The sequence below is a fragment of the Dryobates pubescens genome, chromosome 7, assembly GCF_014839835.1.
Source record: "Dryobates pubescens isolate bDryPub1 chromosome 7, bDryPub1.pri, whole genome shotgun sequence".
NCBI classification, from domain to species: Eukaryota; Metazoa; Chordata; class Aves; order Piciformes; family Picidae; genus Dryobates; species Dryobates pubescens.
Genome location: NC_071618.1, coordinates 42,445,434 through 42,468,573, shown reverse-complemented (window position 1 = coordinate 42,468,573; position 23,140 = coordinate 42,445,434). Strand labels below are relative to the sequence as shown.

Below are 23,140 nucleotides of genomic sequence, written 5' to 3'. Positions count from 1 at the left end.
AGGGGTTTGGAGCACAGCCCTGTGAGGAGAGGTTGAGGGAGCTGGGGTTGCTTAGCCTGCAGAAGAGGAGGCTCAGGGGAGACCTTCTTGCTCTCTACAACTCCCTGAAGGGAGGTTGTAGCCAGGAGGGGGTTGCTCTCTTCTCTCTAGCAACCAGAACAAGAAGACACAGTCTCAAGCTGCACCCAGGGGAGGTTTAGGCTGGAGGTGAGGAGAAAGTTCTTCCCAGAAAGTGATTGGCCATTGCAATGTGCTGCCCAGGGAGGTGGTGGAGTCACCATCCCTGGAGGTGCTCAAAAAGGGATTGGACGTGGCACTTGCAGCCATGGTTTAGTTAGTCCTGAGGTGTTGGGTGCTAGGTTGGACTTGATGATTGCTGAGGTCTTTTCCAACCTTGTTGATTCTATGATGGTATGAAAATGTATTCTATACTAAGGGACAACTCTGTCTGCTTGGTAAGGATATGTAAGGTTCAAACTTTGGCCAGTTTTAAGGGCTACCTGTCTTTATGGGTGGGCTCTGTTCAGCTGTTGCACACTGGCACAGTGCCTGGTCTGAGAGCACACTCAAACCCTCCGAAGACACAAACTTCCACTTCTGCACAACACAAATGCAAACCACACCACTCTACTACATCTCTTAGGTCCCTCCCAAAGCTACTGGATACAGTGGGTAATCAGACATAATACTGGACAGTAAGACAGATGTGTGCTATGGGATGGCAGCCACAGTTTTCACCACGTGAGACCCTAATTGACAAACCAAAAGGTAGAACACACTCATATGCATAGATCTCTACTACATGAGGAGTGCCTAACACAAGGCATTGACTGGAGACATCATTGCCACTGTGGGAGCAGGAATAAAATCCCAGCCCTTCTTCTGCCTCAGTTAGCAACACTGGATTATAAAGACTCACTCAGTTAACAGATTCTGAACTGATTGAAGCTTGGTGTCCCTTTCTCAGCCTCACCAGCAAAGCAGCGCCGTTAAAACCAGACAACCAAAAATCAAGGCAAAGACCTGATCAAAGCAGGAGCTTAAATGTCAAGCTCTGGCTCTGAGTAAGCAAGGCACACAGTCGAAAGACAGGCCTGGGCAGGATGAGGTTACAAGTCTACAGCTACACACCCAAACAGACAGCACCTTTCCTCCAGCATAAAGAAGCTGGTCACAGAAGACACTCGTTACAAGAGCTCTGTGTCTGCACTGGAAGCTGCTAGACATTAAGCCCTTTGGAGAAAAAAGAAGTATCATCTGGAAGTATTTTTTCCATCTTAAAATACACATCTAATGACATATTTTATCTAATTAAATATTCTACCTTTTTTATAGATCTTTTATATGTCTTTATATATATCTATGTAGATATTGGAGATGTACAAACATTGGCCACAGCAACCCCAGGCAGTGCTACAGGCTGGGGTCAGAGTGGCTGGAGAGTAGCCAGGCAGAGAGGGACTAGGGGGTGCTGGTTGATGGTAGGCTGAACATGAGCCTGCAGTGTGCCCAGGTGGCCAAGAAGGCCAATGGCATCCTGGCCTGCATCAGGAACAGTGTGGCCAGCAGGAACAGGGAAGTCATTGTGCCCCTGGACTCAGCACTGGTTAGGCCAAACCTTGAGTCCTGTGTCCAGTTCTGGGCCCCTCAGTTTAAGAAGGACATGGAGACACTTCAATGTGTCCAGAGAAGGGCAATAAGGCTGAAACGAGGTCTTGAGCACAGCCCTGTGAGGAGAGGCTGAGGGAGCTGGGGTTGCTTAGCCTGGAGAAGAGGAGGCTCAGGGAAGACCTTCTTGCTGTCTACAACTGCCTGAAGGGAGGCTGTAGCCAGGTGGGGGTTGGTCTCTTCTCACAGGCAACCAGCACCAGAACAAAAGGACACAGTCTCAAGCTGCACCAAGGGAAATTTAGGCTGGAGGTGAGGAGAAAGTTCTTCACAGAGAGAGATTGGCCATTGGAATGTGCTTCCCAGGGGGGTGGTGGAATCACCATCCCTGGAGGTGTTTAGGAAGAGACTGGCTGAGGCACTTGGTGCCATGGTTTAGTTGATCAGATGGTGTTGGGTGAGAGGTTGGACTTGATGATCTTTGAGGTCTCTTCCAACCTGGTTTATTCTATTCTATTCTATTCTATTCTATTCTATTCTATTCTATTCTATTCTATTCTATTCTATTCTATTCTATTCTATTCTATTCTATTCTATTCTATTCTATTCTATCCTATCCTATCCTATCCTATCCTATTCTACCCAGACATGGAACTGCATTTAGATGGTTTTGAATAAGGTTTTGCATCTATGGAATGGGGATAATTGCAGTTTGGTACTACAGTATTACCATGTGGCTAGAATAATCAGTAAGAATCCAGTTCTTGTGTTAATTATCCTCCAAAAGTCTACAGGCAATTATTTTTCAGATATACTGGGGAGGAAGCAATGAAGATTTCTTTCACAGACACTAAATTGAGGTCTTTTGGTGAGCTAGCTTGAGACTGAATTATGAGTTTAGTCAACAGCACCTGGGCCCATATTGCAATGCCAACATAGGTTTACATTCAAGGCTTTGTATTTTTCAACCAATTGTCATTTCCAGAATTCATTAAGGACTAAACCAGACAAACAAAAAGTCTCACTCAAGTTTTACAACAGACGAACAGAACACAGAACTAGAAGGAAAATGGAGGCCACCAGTCCAGCACTCTAAGCACAGGCAGAGTTCAAACGTACCAAAACCATCCTCCTGGCTAATGTTTGTCTAATGCACTCTTTAAAACCTCCCAGGATGGAAAATCCAGAGGGTCTTGCCAGGTGATCTGTTTTACAAGCTACTTTGTCTTCTTCATACTCCTTACACAAACAAGCAAGCAAGCAGACAAACAGTTTCCTGCTCCTTCACAGGTGATGAGACAGAGACAAGATAGTGATGTGACCTGCTTGACATCAAACATAAGAATGGTAGATACAAGACTCTGACAGCTTAGTCTCAAACTTATTGTATCACACTCTAGACCATGATCTTCGTCCTGAAACGTCCTCTTATGGGTTTCTCATCCCCACTCCTAATTTACAGTCATCTGTGGAGTGCAACGTAGCAAGTGTTCAGAAGCAGTTCAGCGCTGCTTTGTGCAACAGAAGAAAAAGAGGGAAACAAAAATGTGAGCAGGAAAACACAGCTACTCCAGCATGGAATTTAACCAGAACAGTAGAGATGACCAACAGTCTTTAAAAGTTGCAATACTCTTGTTAATCTACAAGACTAACAAAAACCCAACAGTGATTTGAAAGAGAGACCTCTTTGTGCTCTTCATGCAGGGCATGGTGAGATAATTGACACCAACTCAGAAAGCACTATGGTCTGCTCAAGTGCCACCTCAGCTGCTTCAGCATCTGCTGCATTCTTGGATTCTCACAGAAAGTAAGACTCGGCCCTGTTTAGCTTGTGTGGCAAGGGTGGCTTCACTGCTTTAACACATGCAGTGTGTGGTCTAGGCAACATAAAAAACCCCACCCCAAGCTATTAACAAAGAAGTTCTTAAACTAGAGGTGGAGGGGAGGAAAAGAGATGAGACTTGCCTTCAAGATGCTACTCCCTCTCTCCTCTATTTCAAGAGATTAATAGAGCTATTACGCGGAAGGGAAGCAAGGGACGGGGAGGAGTTTGGAAGAGAAAGGAAGGAAATTAAGTACCTGTAATTTGTCAGAGACAAAGCGGAAAGTTTGTGTGCACATGCGAACAGGTTATGCTGTTAGCACATTCCAGTGATAAGTTATGTACATCAAGACTATAAAAAGTATGTGGAAAAGACAAAAGCCTATTAGATCCCAGGAGCGAAAGGCAGAGGTTGACTGCGGGGGTTTCTCCCCGAGGGCCAGCAGAGTGTCAACAGTCTTTCGAATGTGACGAATGTCCGACTGCAGGATGTCATACGGAGAGCAGAGGTCAGCCTATCCCGAAGGGCAGCCATCAGAACAGAGAAAAAGTGCACAACATTAAAGATAGGAAAAAGAAAATAGAAAGATATAGATCAATAACTTAGCACAATATTCCAGCACAAACATGTAGGAGCAGCTTTTTGCCTAGTAGCGCCTTAGCCTACAGACATCCCAGCCTTAGGACCTTGAAGGTCTCTTCCAACCTGGTTTATTCTTATGTTTATTCTTATTCTTATTCTTATCCTTATCCTTATTCTTATCCTTATTCTATTCTATTCCAATCCATTCCATTCTAATCCATTCCATTCTAATCCATTCTATTCCATTCTATTCCATTCCAATCTATTCCATTCTAATCCATTCTATTCCATTCCATTCCATTCCATTCCATTCCATTCCATTCCATTCTATTCCATTCTATTCCAATCCATTCCATTCTATTCCATTCCATTCTAATCCATTCTATTCCAATCCAATCCATTCCATTCTATTCCATTCCATTCCATTCCATTCCATTCTAATCCATTCTATTCCAATCCATTCCATTCTATTCCATTCCATTCTAATCCATTCTATTCCAATCCAATCCATTCCATTCCATTCCATTCCATTCTAATCCATTCCATTGCATTCTATTCCATTCCATTCTAATCCATTCTATTCTATACCATTCCATTCCATTCCATTCCATTCCATTCCATTCCATACCATTCTATTCCATTCTACTCCATTCCATTCTATTCAGTACTGAAGCTATCATATAATATCAGAATGCTAAGCAAGAGGAGCTCAGGCCTTCAAATCCTTCCAAAATTATGCCCAGATTCACAAAGGTGAGGACGTGCAAGTGATCCTCTTATTCCAATGACACCTGCACACCTTTGTCCATCTGGGCCTCATTCAAATGCTGAAGCAGAACCAGCTGTAAAATCTAACCTATGTAACAGCAAACAGTGGGTTAGAAAGCTGTTAGAGGCACAAGCAGCAGCAGCACCATGAAGTCTCAAGAGAAAGCACTCAAAGAAATGGTTAGAAGTAGGCAAAAATCTCCGACATAACCATCTAAGCCTTGATATTCAAATACCACCTTAAATGATACCCTGGGATGGAAACTGAAGAAGTCAGTCTAGCACTAGCTAGCTGCTTTGAATAAAGCTCCTGAACTGAAGAATTTGACACTAAATTCCTTGGGTAGAATTATGAGTTATTAGGAGGTTGAGACTCTCATGCTTTTGTGGAACACACCAACGACTTCACGCAGCAGCTTACTCCTGACTAGCCATGTAAATAATGAAGTGTAATAAGCAGCATCACTATGCATGTACAACATATTTGGCATTCAAATCAAACCAGCAACAACCAGTACTTTGGAAATGCAGCCTAGGATACACCATTTCACATTGCAGAGGAAGCCTTGCTGTCAACAAAGGCGGCGAATACTTACTGAATCAAATGATATGAAGTAAGGAAGGGATCCCCTGCTTCAGAGGAACACAAGCATTGCTTTAGCAGCTTTTCAGTCTCACTTGCTTAACGAACTGACAGCACTTCCAATCAACAAAGACATGGAAGTTCAGATGGTTGCATGGGTTAGTTGAGTAGGTGGTGTTGGGTGATGGGTTGGACGCGATGATCTTGAAGGTCTCTTCCAATCTGGCTTATTCCATTCCATTCCATTCCATTCCATTCTATTCTATTCCATTCTATTCTATTCCATTCCATCCCATCCCATCCCATCCCATCCCTGGGTTTTGTCAATGCAAAGTTTCAAGGTCTAGCTGGCAATAAATTAAGACTTTCAAATGTTATAAAAGCCCCACTATGCCACAAAGTGACCAGCAAATGTGGAAGTCATAGCTGCCATCCACACAGAAATCAAAAAGAGACACTTTGCTTGGTTTTGTTTACCATCAAAAAGGGATTGGACGTGGCACTTGAAGCCATGGGTTAGTTAGTCATGAGGTGTTGGGTGACAGGTTGGACTTGATGATCTCTGAGGTCTTTTCCACCCTTATTGATTCTATGATTTTATGAATAATAGAATGAGTTGGGTTGGAAGGACCTCCAAAAGACATCTAGTCCAACTGCCCTGCAGTGAGCAGGGACATCCTCCACCAGATTATTCTATTCTATTCTATTCTATTCTATTCTATTCTATTCTATTCTATTCTATTCTATTCTATTCTATTCTATTCTATTCTATTCTATTCTATCCTATCCTATCCTATCCTATCCTATTCCATCCCATCCCATCCCATCCCATCCCATCCCATCCTTAGTTGCCATCATTGGAGGTGTTCAGGAGGAGACTTGATAGGGTGCTTGGTTGCATGGTTTAGTTGTTTTGATGGTGTTGGATGATAGGTTGGACATGATTATCTTGAAGGTCTGTTCCAACTTGGTCTATTCTATTCTATTCTATTCCATTCCATTCCATTCCATTCCATTCCATTCCATTCCATTCCATTCCAGATTCGGTTGCTCAGAGCCTTGCTGAGCCTGACCTCAAATACCATTACTGCTTCCAAGCTTTAAACAAGAGTTAAAAGCAGCAACATTTCCATTTTGTTACTTAGGCCACCAGACACACAGAAGGAGAACACCACTCTGCCTAGCAACAGCACTGCTATTCTTACAGTCTTTTCTCAGATTCTTTTTTTTCCAACTGAAACAATAAACTTCAATGTCATTGGTTTGGGCTTTTTCTAAAGGATGGAAACCCACAAACCAAAACATCTCGTTTAAAAATGGTGTAGGACTAGTGCTGTATTTGAGACCATCTACACCCACAAAATGTTTACCAGAGAAAGAAGGATTAGGGTAAGCAAACTACCCATGGCTACAAGCTGTGCAATATGTTTCACTTTTATTAGACACCAAGAAACTCAGCAAATGGTTTAGTTGATCAGATGGTGTTGGGTGATAGGTTGGACTCGATGATCTCAAGGGTCTTTTCCAACCTGGTCAAGCCAAGTCAAGCCAAGCCAAACCAAGCCAAGTCAAGTCAAATCAAGTCAAGTCAAGTCAAGTCAAGTCAAGTCAAGTCAAGTCAAGCCAAGCCAAGTCAAGTCAAGCCAAGCCAAGTCAAGTCAAGTCAAGTCAAGCCAAGCCAAGTCAAGTCAAGTCAAGTCAAGCCAAGTCAAGTCAAGCCAAGTCAAGTCAACTCAAGTCAAGTCAAGCCAATTCAATTCAGTTCAACTAAATTCAATTCAATTCAACTAAATTCAATTCAATTCAATTCAATTCAATTCAATTCTACTCAATTCTACTCAATTCAATTCAATCCTACCCTACCCTACCCTATCCTATCCTACCCTACCCTACCCTACCCTATCCTATCCTATCCTACCCTACCCTATCCTATCCTAAATGCTGGATTAATTTTAAACTAGGCACAAGATTCATCTCCTACTTGTTGCAAATATATCCCCAAAATAAACAGCAATGATACACTGAAGTTAAATTCATACATATACATATATATATGTATATGTATACGTATATGCCAGAACTTTAAAACAAGGATATTTCTCTCCACATGTCTGTCCAAACCCTACCCCCACCAAATAATTCCTAGTACAATCAAATAGAGAAGGAAGTAATTTCACAGTTTGAGAAGGAGCTGGCAATAGGCTGGATTTTTGCAGGCCAGAGAACTTGCCAATCAGAGAGATTAACATACCAAGCAGTATACAGGAGAAGCCAAAGCATGCAAACCCAGCCAACACATGCAAGAAGTAACCTTTGGGAACAGTCATGCTGTGCTTGAGTGAAATTCTGTGAAACTTGGGAAAGCCTGAGAAATGGCTGATCATTTTTTGCTTACTTGCATGTGTTCTGTGATAACTGATGAACATTCACAACTCACTGGGTGAAAATGTTCATGTTGGATGTATTTCAAATGTCTGCAATGTAAGTCTGGGTTAAAAAAAAAAGCCCAGAAAATGTCACTTTTCAGTAATGGTGAAGGTATTTCCACTGCAGTTACCAGAATTTGATGGATGTGGTGGAATGGAAATACCAAACTGAAATGTGACAGCATGAAACAGTGAACAAGTACATGGCCCCCACCTCAAGCCTCAAAGATAACCACCCACTCACTCACCCATCCCTCACAAGCACTGCCCTTCTCATTCTGGATACTGCAATCACCTCTAGTAAGAACTGAGAGAACATTCACACATTTCATCATTACCTTTATGGACTGACTTTCTATGCCTATGAAGCTCCAGGATTCAATCAGACAGCTGCCAAACCCATGCACACAGAATAACCACAGGAAGACTGAAGTGGAGCAATGAGAGCACAACCAGCTGTTTGTGTGCAAAACCCACCCTCATCCTACATGCTCCTGCAGTGACTGTGGAAACAGCATTTCAAACCCAGCTTCCTCCCATTTTGATTCTGTGAACAGTTTGCAGAAGTGCCCTAAAAAAGCCCAACCCAGAAGTCTGCAGTGTACATGCACTACACTCAAAATACAAAGGAAGGGAACCTCAGAATGATGCCAGCATACTGAAGCACCAGACTCCACACTGTAAGCCACACAGTGTGCACTTCCAAGGCCAGCACAAAAGGGTGGAGAAGGGAGTCATACCTGGTAAAACTTACTGCAACTTCCATGGATGGCTCATGATGAAACTATGGAGAAGTAACTGATTGTGTGAATTGCTCAGCAGACAAGCATAAAATGGTAATGAAAATACACCTTGCATTGAACTGAGAAACACAATCACCACTTGAAGAACTAATGCTGGAGAGCAGCCAGGCAGAGGGGGACCTGGGGGTGCTGGCTGATGGTAGGCTGAACGTGAGCCTGCAGTGTGCCCAGGCAGCCAGGAGGGCCAATGGCATCCTGGTCTGCATCAAGAACAGTGTGGCCAGCGGGAGCAGGGAGGTCATTCTGCCCCTGTACACTGCACTGGTTAGGCCAAACCTCGAGTACTGTGTCCAGTTCTGGGCCCCTCAGTTTAGGAAGGAGGTTGACTTGCTGGAACGAGTCCAGAGAAGAGCAACAAAGTTGGTGAGGGGCTTGGAACACAGCCCTGTGAGGAGAGGCTGAGGGAGCTGGGGTTGCTTAGCCTGCAGAAGAGGAGACTCAGGGGAGACCTTCTTGCTCTCTTCAACTACCTGAAGGGAGGTTGTAGCCAGGTGGGGGTTGGTCTCTTCTCCCAGGCAACCAGCACCAGAACAAGAGGACACAGTCTCAGGCTGTGCCAGGGGAGGTTTAGGCTGGAGGTTAGCAGGAAGTTTACACAGAGAGAGAGATTGCCCATTGGAATGGGCTGCCTGAGGAGGTGGTGGAGTCACCATCACTGGAGATGTTCAGGAGGAGACTTGATGGGGTGCTTGGTTGCATGGTTTAGTTGGTTAGGTGGTGTTGGATGATAGGTTGGACTCGATGATCTTGAAGGTCCCTTCCAACCTGGTCTATTCTATTCTATTCTATTCACTTGACACTCTCTGCTTGTTTGCCTCTTTTACTTTGCTCTACCAGATTTAACATACAAAAGCCTCCCTTTTAAAATTCTTTCCCCCCTGCTTTACTTAATTAGCAATCCTTACAGTAATAAAAGTCATACTGCCTTTCAGGATGATTCTGTCTGAGGTTGCAACAGAGTGCATCCAGTTTTTAGAGGAGGAGCTGAGATGCAGCAACAGGAATCAGTCTGAGCAAGGAGCCTTTTGTAACCTGAATTTCCATATGATAACATGAAAGCTGAAAAGCCATTTCTTGCCATCACACTCCTTTCTGTTCTGTATGTGTAGGCCAAGTAGCTGACTGAAAATCTGAGGGAGACATGGCAGAAGTCTCTCCCTGCCATCCAAGAAATTCTGCTGCACTGCTACTCACGTGCTGGAACACATAAGCTCAATAAACCTGCTGCAAAAACTTTATCACTACCCTTTATCCACACAAATTACCATTCCAGCATTAAACACAGCTTACAATTTTTTTACCCCCCACCAAGATACATGAAGATTGACAAGGTGTGTCTGTGGATGTGGGAAAAGTCCCCTTCCTCTTTGTTTTCTTCATCAGCTCTATGTAATTTCTCTGAAGAGGCCCTAGAGAGGGCCAAAACATGCTGAAGTGGCTATATTGTTAAGATTATTACATTAGTGAAACTTGCAGATCATAAAATTAATTGGCTTCCTTGCAAAAAGATGGATGTGGGGCAGGCTGTGGATGTAGTCTGCCTGGAATTCAGCAAGGCCTTTGACACCGTCCCCCACAGCAAACTCCTGGCCAAGCTGTCAGCCCCTGGCTTGCACAGCAGCTCTCTGAGCTGGGTTAGGAACTGGCTGGAGGCTGAGCCCAGAGAGTGGTGGTGAATGGTGCCACAGCCAGCTGGCAGCCAGGCACCAGTGGTGTCCCCCCAGGATCAGTGCTGGGCCCCATGCTCTTTAACATCTTTATTGATGATCTGGACAAGGGGATTGAGTCCATCATCAATAAATTTGCAGATGACACCAAGCTGGGGGCAGGAGTTAAATAAATAGAATAGAATAGAATAGAATTAACCAGGTTGGAAAAGACCTTCAAGATCATCCAGGCCAACCTAGCATCCAACACCATCTAATCAACTAAACCATGGCAACAGGCACCCCACCCAGTCTCTTCCTAAACACCTCCAGTGATGGTGACTCCACCACCTCCCTGGGCAGCACATTCCAATGGCCAATCTCTCTTGCTGGGAAGACTTTCTTCCTAACATCCAGCCTAAACCTCCACTGGCACAGCTTGAGACTGTGTCCTCTTGTTCTGGTGCTGCCTGCCTGGGAGAAGAGACCAACCCCCAGCTGGCTACAACCTCCTTTCAGGTAGTTGTAGACAGCAAGAAGGTCACCCTTGGGTGTTCTCTTCTCCAGGCTAAGCAACCCCAGCTCCCTCAGCCTCTCCTCACAGGGCTGTGCTCCAAACCCCTCCCCAGCTTTCTTGCCCTTCTCTGGACACCTTCCAGCACCTCAACATCTTTCCTAAACCGAGGGGCCCAGAACTGGACACAGGACTCCAGGTGTGGCCTAACCAGTGCTGAGTCCAGGGGCACAATGACTTCCCTGCTCCTGCTGGCCACACTGTTCCTGATGCAGGCCAGGATGCCATTGGCCTTCTTGGCCAACTGGGCACACTGCTGGCTCAACAGTTAATAACTCAATTAGTCCATAAGTAATTACCAGTAGCCTACTGGGCCTACTGTCAACCAGTACCCCCCAGGGCCTTTTCTGCCTGGCCACTCTCCAGCCACCCTGACCCCAGCCTGTAGCACTGCATGGGGTTGTAGTGGCCAATGTGCAGGGTGATAGCTTGGACTTGGTGATCTCGAAGGTCTTTTCCAAGCTAATTCTCTATTCTCTATTGTGCAAGACAACAGCATTTTGGCACACAGTAAAAAGCCTTTGTTCAGTTTCTATTCTGACAAATGCTCAGAAGGCCCTGCTTCTGACATGCTATATTGATTGATCACTGAGAAGAAACGCTGAGCAAAACTTGTAAAGTTTGCCTTTCAAACAAAAATATTGCATTCACAGCTTTCTTTTGGGCCAAATCTCACCTGCAGTTAGGCATCATTCAACCCTCTACCAAGCAGTTACTTTTTGGGGGGGGGGGGTTTGAGTATTACTGAAACAAGAGAAGAAAAAAACATGCTTTGCAATATGGATTACCAAGCTTACAGCTAGCAAGGATGAAAGCCAAAGCTTCAATAAGTTAATGAATTGCAAATCACAATGGGAAATTCTACTCCTTGGCTACCAGCCTGAACACTGATGCCAATGTTAGAACTGACAAGCTGAAGAAACATATATGAATAGTATTGTCTCTCTACATGTATGCTTATATCCATTTGATTATATATACTTTACTAATGTTATGACAGGACAGTTGAATCCACAAGATTTCCACAGCTATACACACACAGTCATTGCAATATTTCACACTCTCATGATCAGTTTTGAGTATTTCTGGGATGAGATAGAATAGAATAGAATAGAATAGAATAGAATAGAATAGAATAGAATAGAATAGAATAGAACAGAACAGAATAGAATAGAATAGAATAGACCAGGTTGGAAGAGACCTTCAAGATCATCGTGTCCAGCGGTGTGCCAGCAGTGTGCCCAGGTGACCAAGAAGGCCAGTGGCATCCTAGCCTGTATCGGAAATAGTGTGGCCAGCAGGAGCAGGGAAGTCATTGTGCCCCTGGACTCAGCACTGGTTAGGCCACACCTTGAGTCCTGTGTCCAGTTCTGGGTCCCTCAGTTTAGGAAAGATGTTGAGTTGCTGGAAGGTGTCGAGAGAAGGGCAACAAAGCTGGGGAGGGGTTTGGAGCACAGCCCTATGAGGAGAGGCTGAGGGAGCTGGGGTTGCTTAGCCTGGAGGGATGGAGGCTCAGGGGAGACCTTCTTGCTGTCTACAACTCCCTAAAGGGAGGTTGTAGCCAGGTGAGGCTTGGTTTGGTCTATTCTATTCTATTCCATTCTATTCTATTCTATTCTATTCCATTCCATTCCATTCCATTCCATTCCATTCCATTCCATTCTATTCTATTCTATCCTATCCTATCCTACCCTATCCTACCCTATCCTATGTCACCATCATTGGAGGTGTTTAGGAGGAGACTTGATGGGGTACTTGGTTGCATGATTTAGTTGTTTAGATGGTGTTGGATGATAGGTTGGATGTGATGATTTTGAAGGTCTGTTCCAACCTGGTCTGGTCTATTCTATTCTATTCTATTCTATTCTATTCTATTCTATTCTATTCTATTCTATTCCATTCCATTCCATTCCATTCCATTCCATTCCATTCCATTCCATTCCACTCCACTCCACTCCACTCCACTCCACTCCACTCCACTCCACTCCACTCCACTCCACTCCACTCCACTCCACTCCACTCCATTCTAAACCTGTAGAGTTCAGGATCTAGAATGTACTTCACTCCATTCTATAAACATATGAATGCAAATCAGCAGGAGATGCAACAATATAAATCCTTTAAAAAATCAACAAAAACCCAATAAAACCCAACCCAAACCAAACCTAAAAACCAAAACAACTGTGCAGCAGAATTTCAAGTTGATGTCAAGAACTAAACATGGACAAAAGTATCCCATAATAAAACAATAATTATAGGCATTGGGATCCATAAGCAGAACCTATCCTTTTCCCATAAGATGTTTTCAAAAAAGGAAGTAATTCATTGAGTTCCTTTAATTGGCTTGGCCAGAGATAGCTAAGCAATGTGCAACTCATCAACCTGAAACAGCATTCAACACATCATCCATAGCTCTTTAAAAACCTTGACAGTTGACTGCCATATCATACAACTTATGTATTCCAACATCTTTGTGGGTGCCATGGACAGTGGCATTGAGTGCACCCTCAGCAAGTTTGCTGAGGACACCAAGCTGTGTGGGGCAGCAGACAGGCTGGAGGGAAGGGAGGCCATCCAGAGGGACCTGGACAGGCTGGAGAGGTGGGCACAAGCCAACCTCAGGAGGTTCAACTAGATCAAGTGCAGGGTCCTGCAGCTGGGTGGAGGCAATCCCAGGCACAAATCCAGGCTGGGCAGTGAGTGGCTGGAAAGCAGCCCTGAGGAGAGAGCCTTGGGGGTGCTGGGGGAGGAGAAGCTCACCAGGAGCTCTCAGTGTGCACTTGCAGCCCGGAAAGCCAATCAGATCCTGGGCTGCAGCAAGAGAAGTGTGGCCAGCAGGGCAAGGGAGGGGAGTCTCCCCCTCTACTCAGCTCTGCTGAGACCCCACCTGGAGTACTGCTTCCAGTTCTGGAGCCCCTATTCCAAGAGGGATCTGGAGGTGCTGGAAGGTGTCCAGAGAAGGGCCAGGAGGATGAGCAGAGGGCTGGAGCAGCTCTCCTGTGAGGACAGACTGAAGGAGTTGGGGCTGTTCAGTCTGGAGAAGAGAAGGCTCCCAGGTGACCTCATTGTGGCCTTCCAGTACCTGAAGGGGGCCTCCAAGAAGGATGGGAAGGGACTTCTCAGGCTGTCAGGTAGTGATAGGACTAGGGGGAATGGAATGAAGCTGGAGGTGGGGAGATTGAGGCTGGATGTGAGGAGGAAGTTCTTCCCCAGGAGAGTGGTGAAGCCCTGGAATGGGTTGTCCAGGGAGGTGGTTGGGGCCCCATCCCTGGAGGTGTTTAAGCCCAGGCTGGAAGAGGCTCTGGGCAGCCTGATGTAGTGTGGGGTGTCCCTGCCCATGGCAGGGGGGTTGGAACTAGATGGTCCTTGTGGTCCCTTCCAACCCTGACTGATACTATGATACTATGAATACTTGTCCCTCCAACACAGAGTGAAGTTCTATCAGCTACCTGCTAGTTGCACAGCGCGGTAGATTTCCACAGTATATAGCAAGCATACACATTGCAAATTGCCAACAGATGACCAAAAAGAACATGCTCAGTGTAGTTTAGAGCTATCATAAATTTACAGTTGCAAGACACTTATTTAATGGTTAAGTAAATGGGTTCCCCCCCCCTCCCCCAAATGAAGTGAATAGTTATTTAGATTCATTGACTGGTTAGTGTATAAATCAGATAGGTTAAGACTCTCTGCAACTCTGCACCAAATACACTTTAACAAAATAAAAGAAACCCTCAAAAAACCAAAAATCACACTCATTTCAAGTAAAGGATTAAAGAAGAGGGGTCATAAATCTATAGAAATATCTATTCCCTGAAAACAAAGAAGCATTTTTCCAGAAGGTTTACTTAGAGAAAGACAAAATAAACATGGAGCAGATGTTTGGTTTATGCATCTGTAACGTGGATTTTTGTGGATACTTCTGTTCCATTTCAGTTTCTGAAAGGTCCCTTGACAACAATGAAAACAGCTCTTGGTCTTTTCATTCCCAACAAGACATATCCAGAGAAAGACAAACAATTACTTGAATACTAATTCACTGAATAAGGTATGAGACATCCGATGTCTAATGCATTTTGGAGCAGCTTACAAGCTCTGTGCTGCGACATGAACCACTTGAATCAACTCAAGTAGCATCAAACCACATTCTTTGCTTCTGCCTTTTTCATTATATGTCCTCACTGCTGAAAAACTATAGTTCCTAAAGTCCACAGCACTGAGATTCTGAACTCCTTTGGAATTAAGATTTTAACATGAACATGAAATCATTCTCCAGAATAGGTTACAGAAGAACTAAATTAACCACTGCAACTTAGAACCTAGCCCACTGCACTGAGGTCTCAAAGGTATGATGAATCCTTCCCTGGAGCTGTAAAAAGAGAAAGTCTCCCCCTTCAGAATTCCTATCACACAAAAAACCCCATAAAATTGCCTGTTGCTTTTGCTGTCCTCCAAATCCAGTGCTAAAACACCCATAAAACATTAAGAACTCAAACTGGAATTCTTTCCCAGTGTGAAATCTTTGCAGCACCATCTGCTTCCCAAGGGAATGGTGTGGGAAACAGACACAAAATCCTCTTTTGTTTCACCAGTCTTGAAGCGCAGACTGAAAAGAACTCGCTCTTCATCCCGCTGACACAGGTAGGCAAGGGTGAAAACACATCATGTAATTTTCATGCTTTCAGATTGAAAAGTCCTCCTGTTGTCCTCTACCTTCTTTTGAGGGTCATGTATTTGAAATGAACTTTGTCTGAACTGGTACCTTTGAGTCTTTGAAATAGTCCCAGTGCAGCTACTCAAATTCATTACTTTAGCCATGAAGGTATTCACCCTTATTGATGTAAGACTAAATTACATGATGAAAGCTGCCATTCTTACAAGCATCTCACTTGCTTTACTTCAAACTTCTGAAGCACATCTACATTATAGAACCTTACCCATAATGTATTTTCCATTACTTAAAGGTGTTTTTTTTTTCCCCCCACTGTGGAAGTGTTTCAGTACAAAAGATCAGGGGTTATTAGTCACGTTCACAATGCATAGAGCTGAGTACTTATACAAAGGATAACCAGTGATTAAAAAGAATGCAGTCAGCATCCTGAAAGCAGGAGGTAAAACACAGTTATATTGCATAATGTAAAGATCAGCCAAAAATTAGCCCAACCACATTTCACACACTATTTAATTACCACATCCCTTATCTGTTTTGCATGGCAAAGATAAGAAGATGCATTGGGGATAACACTGAATCACTAGCTTAAGACAAAAGATGCCATTTTTAAGTGCTGTGACATGAACCACTTAAATCAACTAAAGTAGTATCAAACCACATTGTTTAGATCTACCTTTTCATTACATGTCCTTATTGCTGCAAAACTATAGCTCATAAAGTTATCAGCCCTGAAGCAATTTGTGCCTTTGGCGTTTTTAATCACCTAGAAAGGACAGACTTAATTACCTCTGGTATCCCCAGTTTTCTACATGCATCCAGAAAGTTTTCCACGTTTCTCCTGCATTTGGCCATGCTAAGTTTAGGCTGTAGAAACAAGAGAAAAAAATGGTTTATGGCAAAAGAAGTCAAAAGCATTCATTAAAGTCAGCATGTAGAACCATAGACTCAATAAGGTTGGAAAAGACCTCAGGGATCATCAAGTCCAACCTAGCACCCAGCACCTCAGGACTAACTAAACCATGGCTTCAAGTCCATCACTGGAGGTGTGTAAGAAGAGACTGGATGGGGCACTTGGCGCCATAGTTTAATTGATTAGATGGTGTTGGGTGATAGCTTGGGACTCGATGATCTTGAAGGTCTTTTCCAACCTGGTTAATTCTATTCTATTCTATGCTATGCCATGCTATGCTATGCTGTGCTGTGCTGTGCTGTGCTGTGCTGTGCTATGCTATTTTTTTAACATCTCCAGTGGTGGTGACTCCACCACCTCCCTGGGCAGCACATTCCAATGGCCACTCTTGCTATGAAGAACTTTCTCCTCAGCTCAAGCCTAAACTTCCCCTGGTGCAGCTTGAGGCTGTGTCCTCTTGTCCTCATCCAACACCATCTAATCAACTAAACCATGGCACCAAGCACCCCATCCAGTCTCTTCCTAAACACCTCCAGGGATGGTGACTCCACCACCTCCCTGGGCAGCACATTCCAATGGCCAGTCTTTCTGTGAAGAACTTCTTCCTAACATCCAGCCTAAACCTCCCCTGCTGCAGCTTGAGACTGTGTCCTCTTGTTCTGGTGCTGCTTGCCTGGGAGAAGAGACCAACTCCCTCCTGGCTACAACCTCCATTTCAGGTAGTTGTAGACAGCAAGAAGGTCTCCCCTGAGCCTTTTTAAAAGGGTCTCAGACTAAAATCTGGTAACCATAGAACTTCATACTATGCTGAAGAAAAAGGCCATTATGGAAAAAGAAACCAAACCATCTGAATTGTTGCTAGATCAGAGAGAGGTAGGATAATTTTACTCACTTATAGATGTGTGTGCTTATGTATGTGATTGTACACTGCAAACACTGGGATTGGTAATAATGTAAATGTCCTGAACAGCAACCAACATGCACTGAAGGGCAATCTGTTTCATGCCACCAAATACCATTTGGCAATAAACCTGTAATTTTTGGAACATTCCTAGCAGCCCAACAGAACAAGACAACAGCTGACTTACTACTGCTGGTGAAGGTACATGAATGCTTCCTACAGACCGAGGGCGAACGTGATTCACTAAATGGCACAGAACTACACCATCCATCAGAGCAGAGCCCAAGTCTTCAGGTAAACAAATCTTTAGTCTTGTTTCAATGTTCTGCAAAGGAAAAACACATGCACATTTTACTACAGAAATGGATTGAGGGGGTTAAAAACAGAAATCACAGAATTAGAGAAGGGTAAAGGTTGGAAGGGATCTCTAGGGATCCATCTAGACCAACCCTCCCTGCCAATGCAGGTTTGTCTAGAATAGGTTGTACAGGAACATGTCCAGGCAAGTTCTGAATGTCTCCAGAGAAGATGTCACAACAGAGTCCTTGGGCAGTCTGTTCCAGTGCTCTGTTACCCTAAAAGTAAAGACATTTTTCCCCTTATATTTAAGTGGAATTTCCTCTTTTGGACTTTGAGTGTATTTGAGAGTGTTACAGGGATAAAACCATCTAGGATGAGATTGTGACACCTGATGAGTTTCTCACACTGTGCTCCAACCTCAAAAATATTCCATGTTTTCTTTGGCTGTCTAAGTATTCCATACTTACAGATAACTCTCCTATTAACTCTCAGAGATAATTACTTCCATTATCTTAGAACAGGCATTTCCTATTCCTAGTTGAGCCTCCTTAATGTCATTAATCTCTACTAATACATCACCTCAATCTATGCTAGGTGTTGTAGATGATAGGTAGTTATGCTCTCTAGATAAAATGGTTAGAAGGGATTTCTGAAAGTCACCTGGTCTAACAAATCTGAAGTGAGATCAGAGCCTTGATTAGTTTACATCTGTAAGGAAGAAGATTCTGCAACATGTCCAAGCAATTTTGTTGAGTCTTTCACAGCCTTAATGCAAAGAATTTTCTCCTTATGGCTACTCAAAAGGTCTTTCTCTGAAGGTTGTGCCACTATCTTTCATTCTTTTACTATGCATCTTTGAAAAGCCTGGATTTATCTTCTTTATTACTACCCTTCAGGCAGCTGAATACAGTTATATAGAATAGAATTGAATAGAGTAGAGTAGAGTAGAGTAGAGTAGAGTAGAGTAGAGTAGAGTAGAGTAGAATAGAATAGAATAGAATAGAATAGAATAGAATAGAATAGAATAGAATAGAATAGAATAGAATTAACCAGGTTGGAAGAGACCTCAAAGATCATCAAGTCCAACCTATCACCCAACACCATCTGATCAACTAAACCATGGCACCAAGTGCCTCATCCAGTCTCTTCCTAAACACCTCCAGTGATGGTGACTCCACCACCTCCCTGGGCAGCACATTCCAATGGCCAATCACTCTTGCTATGAAGAACTTCTTCCTAACATCCAGCCTAAACCTCCCCTGGTGCAGCTTGAGACTGTGTCCTCTTCTTCTGGTGCTAATTGCCTGGGAGAAGAGACCAACCCCCACCTGGCTACAACCTCCCTTCAGGGAGTTGTACACAGCAAGAAGGTCTCCCCTGAGCCTCCTCTTCTCCAGGCTAAGCAACCCCAGCTCCCTCAGCCTCTCCTCACAGGGCTGTGCTTCAAACCCCTCCCCAGCTTTGTTGCCCTTCTCTGGACACTTTCCAGCAACTCAACATCTTTCCTAACCTGAGGGGCCCAGAACTGGACACAGGACTCAAGGTGTGGCCTAACCAGTGCTGAGTCCAGGGACATAATGGCTTCCCTGCTCCTGCTGGCCACACTATTCCTGATGCAGGCCAGGATGCCATTGGCCTTCTTGGCCCCCTGGGTACACTGCTGGCTCATGTTCAGCCTACTACCAACCAGTACCCCCAGGTCCCTCTCTGCCTGGCCGCTCTCCAGCCACTCTGACCCCAGCTTGCAGCACTGCCTGGGGTTGTTGTGGCTAATGTGTAGAACCCAGCATTTAGATGTGTTAAATCTCGTGCCCTTGGACTCTGCCCAAGTTGGTTCAAGTATTAGTTATCTCCCTTAAAAACCAAAGAAGTTTCTAACTTCAGTGTAAACAAATGAAGTTCATTATGTCTTTTCCTTGCTAGACTCAAGACTTCTCCAGCTGTTAAGAAATAGTTTCTAGACTTCCCTGTCCCCAAAGTGATCACTTCATCCTTTCTGATGAAATTACCTACATTGTGAATTCCAGCAGTGCAAGGCATGCTGTTTAGCTGTTCATTGTTCAGGTAACTCCCATTATTACTTCCCCTTTTCACAAAACCTTTCCTGATGAACAGACATCTGATTGTGATAAAGCACTCTGGGAACAGTCTCATCAGTGTCATTTGCAGAAGTGATGTGGACTCTTCTAAGCTTTTTTAAGATTCTAAAGAAAAGAAAGAAAATCTAAAGAACAATTAAGAAGTAGATCCCATCAGAACAAATCAATTCTCCCAATGCTCAGGTACCTGTGAGAGTTTTAGGCTATGCCTTTAAAAAGATAGCTGCAGTTTTCGAGCAGGAGAGTGAAGAAGTACAAACAAATCCACAGTTGGGTGTAAAAAGGAAAACAAGAGATGATTCTAACTGAATTTCATTGGTCAGATGTGTGGGATGCATTTTCTAATGAATCTCACATTCCACACTCATTCTTTTCTCTTTCTTCTGCCTGTCTGGCATGCTGGCTGCTTCGCTGGATGACCCTTATCAGCTAACTTTGAGATAAGCAATACTGGCTTCCCAACAATGCCTTTCAGCTAACAGTCCTCTCCAACATTTCTCCTTTTCTCTTTTCTTCTCATTAACCAGAGCAAAAGGGGGAGGGAGAGGTTGGGGTGGGGAGAAGCCAGGCAGTGTCCTCCTGGACAAGGAGGATTTCCGTGCTGTTTCCTCTTCGTAGATACCTGTATAATATTGTAAATCCTGTATATATTTGTGCATATTCATTGCATGCCATTGCAGAGTGCAGTATTGCTGGTATAATGCAGCTTTTCATTTGCTTCCCTGAGTGAGTTCAGCCCAGTTTTTGTTAATGTGGGTGAGTTAAACCATCACAATACCTCACGCAGCTGCTCCACGAGCTCTCTCTCTTCTCTCATCTGCTCCATTTTCCTTCGAATTGTAAATTGTGGGTCTATTGATTCCAGATTCCTTTGTGGTCTTAAGAACACTATGATTTTAAAAGAAGACACATTTTAGTTTAAGAATTAACACCTTGACTTATTCATTCCTAAATGAAGCAAATTCCTTAGGCATTGCCTCCAGCAAAAACCTTAACAATTCCTTTGCCCTCAGGAAGAGAGAAAAATGTGATCCTGGATTACAAGCATAAATGGCAATTCTTTTAATATTGCTCCAAATGGCATCCTGGGATATCAATGCAGAGAGCCACTTTTTCAGCTAAGTCCTAACCTTAACAGGCAAGTTTTGTTAGATGATTAAGCACCACCACCGTTCTCAATACAGATTTTGAACTGTACAAACATTTGTACCTAACTTGGCAGGAAACAGCTCTTATTCTTTTAAGCAGAAACCCCTCCTCCAAGATGTTGAATTGCATAAGAATCTGTGATGAGTATCTTCCTACACAGGACAAACTAGAGCAAGTTATACCAAAAAAGCCCTCACCCACCAAGCAAAGATTAATGCAGGCAAACTTAGCCATTCAGTAAGTCCGCCTACATCAGAAAGCTGCAGAGCAAAAGTAGCGGTGCACAAACCCTTTGCAGTGCTTTCTCTCACCAGTCTTGGAGACTGTATTGCTTTGACCATACATAGTTGTTTGAATCATAGAATCAATAAGGTTGGAAAAGACTTCAGAGATCATCAAGTCCAACCCAGCACCCAACACCTCAGGACTAACTAAACCATGGCTTCAAGTGCCACGTCCGATCCCTTTTTGAACACCTCCAGGGATGGTGACTCCACCACCTCCCTGGGCAGCACATTCCAATGGCCAATCTCTCTTTCTGGGAAGAAATTCTTCCTAACATCCAGCCTGGATTTAGGAAAGATGTTGAGACACTTGAATGTGTCCAGAGAAGGGCATTGAGGCTGGTGAGAGGTCTGGAGCACAAACCCTGTGAGGAGAGGCTGAGGGAGCTGGGGTTGCTTAGCCTGGAGAAGAGGAGGCTCAGAGGAGACCTCATTGCTCTCTACAACTACCTGAAGGGAGGTTGTAGCCAGGAGGGAGTTGGTCTCTTCTCTCAGGCAACCAGCACGAGAACAGGACGACACAGTCTCAAGCTGTGCCAGGGGAAGTTTAGGCTGGAGGTGAGGAGAAAGTTCTTCCCAGTAAGAGAGATTGGCCATTGGAATGTGCTGCCCAGGGAGGTGGTGGAGTCACCGTCCTTGGAGGGGTTCAAGAGGGGATTGGATGTGGCACTTGTCACCATGGTCTAGTCATGAGGTCTGTAGTGACAAGTTGGACTTGATGATCTTTGAGATCTCTTCCAACCTTGGTGATACTGTGATACTGTGTGTGATACAATTAAAAGTTTCTACATAAAAAAAATAAATAGATGAAACAACACAACCTCAAGAGCATTAGTTACCAAAGCTTTGGTTACATGCTGATTTTAAAGGAAAATACTCTAACATAGAAGGTTTGGGCAGTCCTGAGTGCTCCTTGCCACTCTGCATTACTCACGCTTGCCACCAAGGGGAGCCCACAACTCACACACACACCTGAAGATCTATTTCTCAGTTTTCACAAGGATGAGTTACTGCTTTCTGAACCCACGGTCAGAGTTACTATGTAATGCTTGTTCCACCAGCTTTTCACAAAGTATTTTGTGCAAGTCCCAACAAGTTGAATGGACAATAGTTAACACAGCAATATGCATTCAGCATAGAATCATAGAATCAATAAGGTTGGAAAAGACCTCAGAGATCATCAAGTCCAACCTATTACCTAATACCTAACACCTCCTGACAACTAAACCATGGCCAGCCAAGAACAAACTTCCTTGTACAAGTTTTCATACTGAGTTACTATGCACATAGATGCACTATTAGAATAGAATAGAATAGAATAGAATAGAATAGAATAGAATAGAATAGAATAGAATAGAATAGAAGTAGAGTAGAAGAGAATAGGAGAAGAGAAGAGAATAGGAGAAGAGAAGAGAAGAGAAGAGAAGAGAAGAGAAGAGAAGAGAAGAGAAGAGAAGAGAAGAGAAGAGAAGAGAAGAGAAGAGAAGAGAAGAGAAGAGAAGAGAAGAGAAGAGAAGAGAAGAGAAGAGAAGAGAAGAGAAGAGAAGAGAAGAGAAGAGAAGAGAAGAGAAGAGAAGAGAAGAGAAGAGAAGAGAAGAGAAGAGACGAGACGAGACGAGACTTAACCAGGTTGGAAAAGACCTTTGAGATCATCAAGTCCAACCTATCACCCAACACCATCTAATCAACTGAACCAGGCAACAAGTGCCCCATCCATCACTTCCAGAGGTAATGACTCCACCACCAGCCTGGGCAGCACATTCCAATGGCCAATCTCTCTTCCTGTGAAGAAATTCTTCCTAACATCCAGCCTAAACCTCCCCTGGCACAGCTTGAGACTGTGTCCTCCTGTTCTGTCACAGGTTGCCACCTCAAAGAATTTCAGTGTCCTGAGTTTGACAACATTATCCTTTAGGTAAACAACTAAATGGTTTAAGCTGACTCTACAAATAATAGACAAAAAAGAAAGGTAGACTAATGACAAGCTGACATGAATCCAGGCTTAAACTTAA

At 43.8% G+C, this 23,140-nt stretch overlaps 1 protein-coding gene across 1 annotated transcript in view; it reads right to left on the bottom strand.

Annotated features, from left to right (window-relative positions):
* The window catches only part of LRCH1 (leucine rich repeats and calponin homology domain containing 1), a 126,512-nt gene that overhangs the window by 3,718 nt on the left and 99,654 nt on the right, over nt 1-23,140 (bottom strand). The window contains exons 17-19 of the mRNA XM_054163112.1: nt 20,474-20,583; nt 17,484-17,621; nt 16,272-16,349 (exon numbers count right to left, since the gene is read on the bottom strand). Of these exons, the coding sequence (XP_054019087.1) occupies nt 16,272-16,349; nt 17,484-17,621; nt 20,474-20,583 (326 nt within the window). The remainder of the gene's footprint in view (nt 1-16,271; nt 16,350-17,483; nt 17,622-20,473; nt 20,584-23,140) is intronic.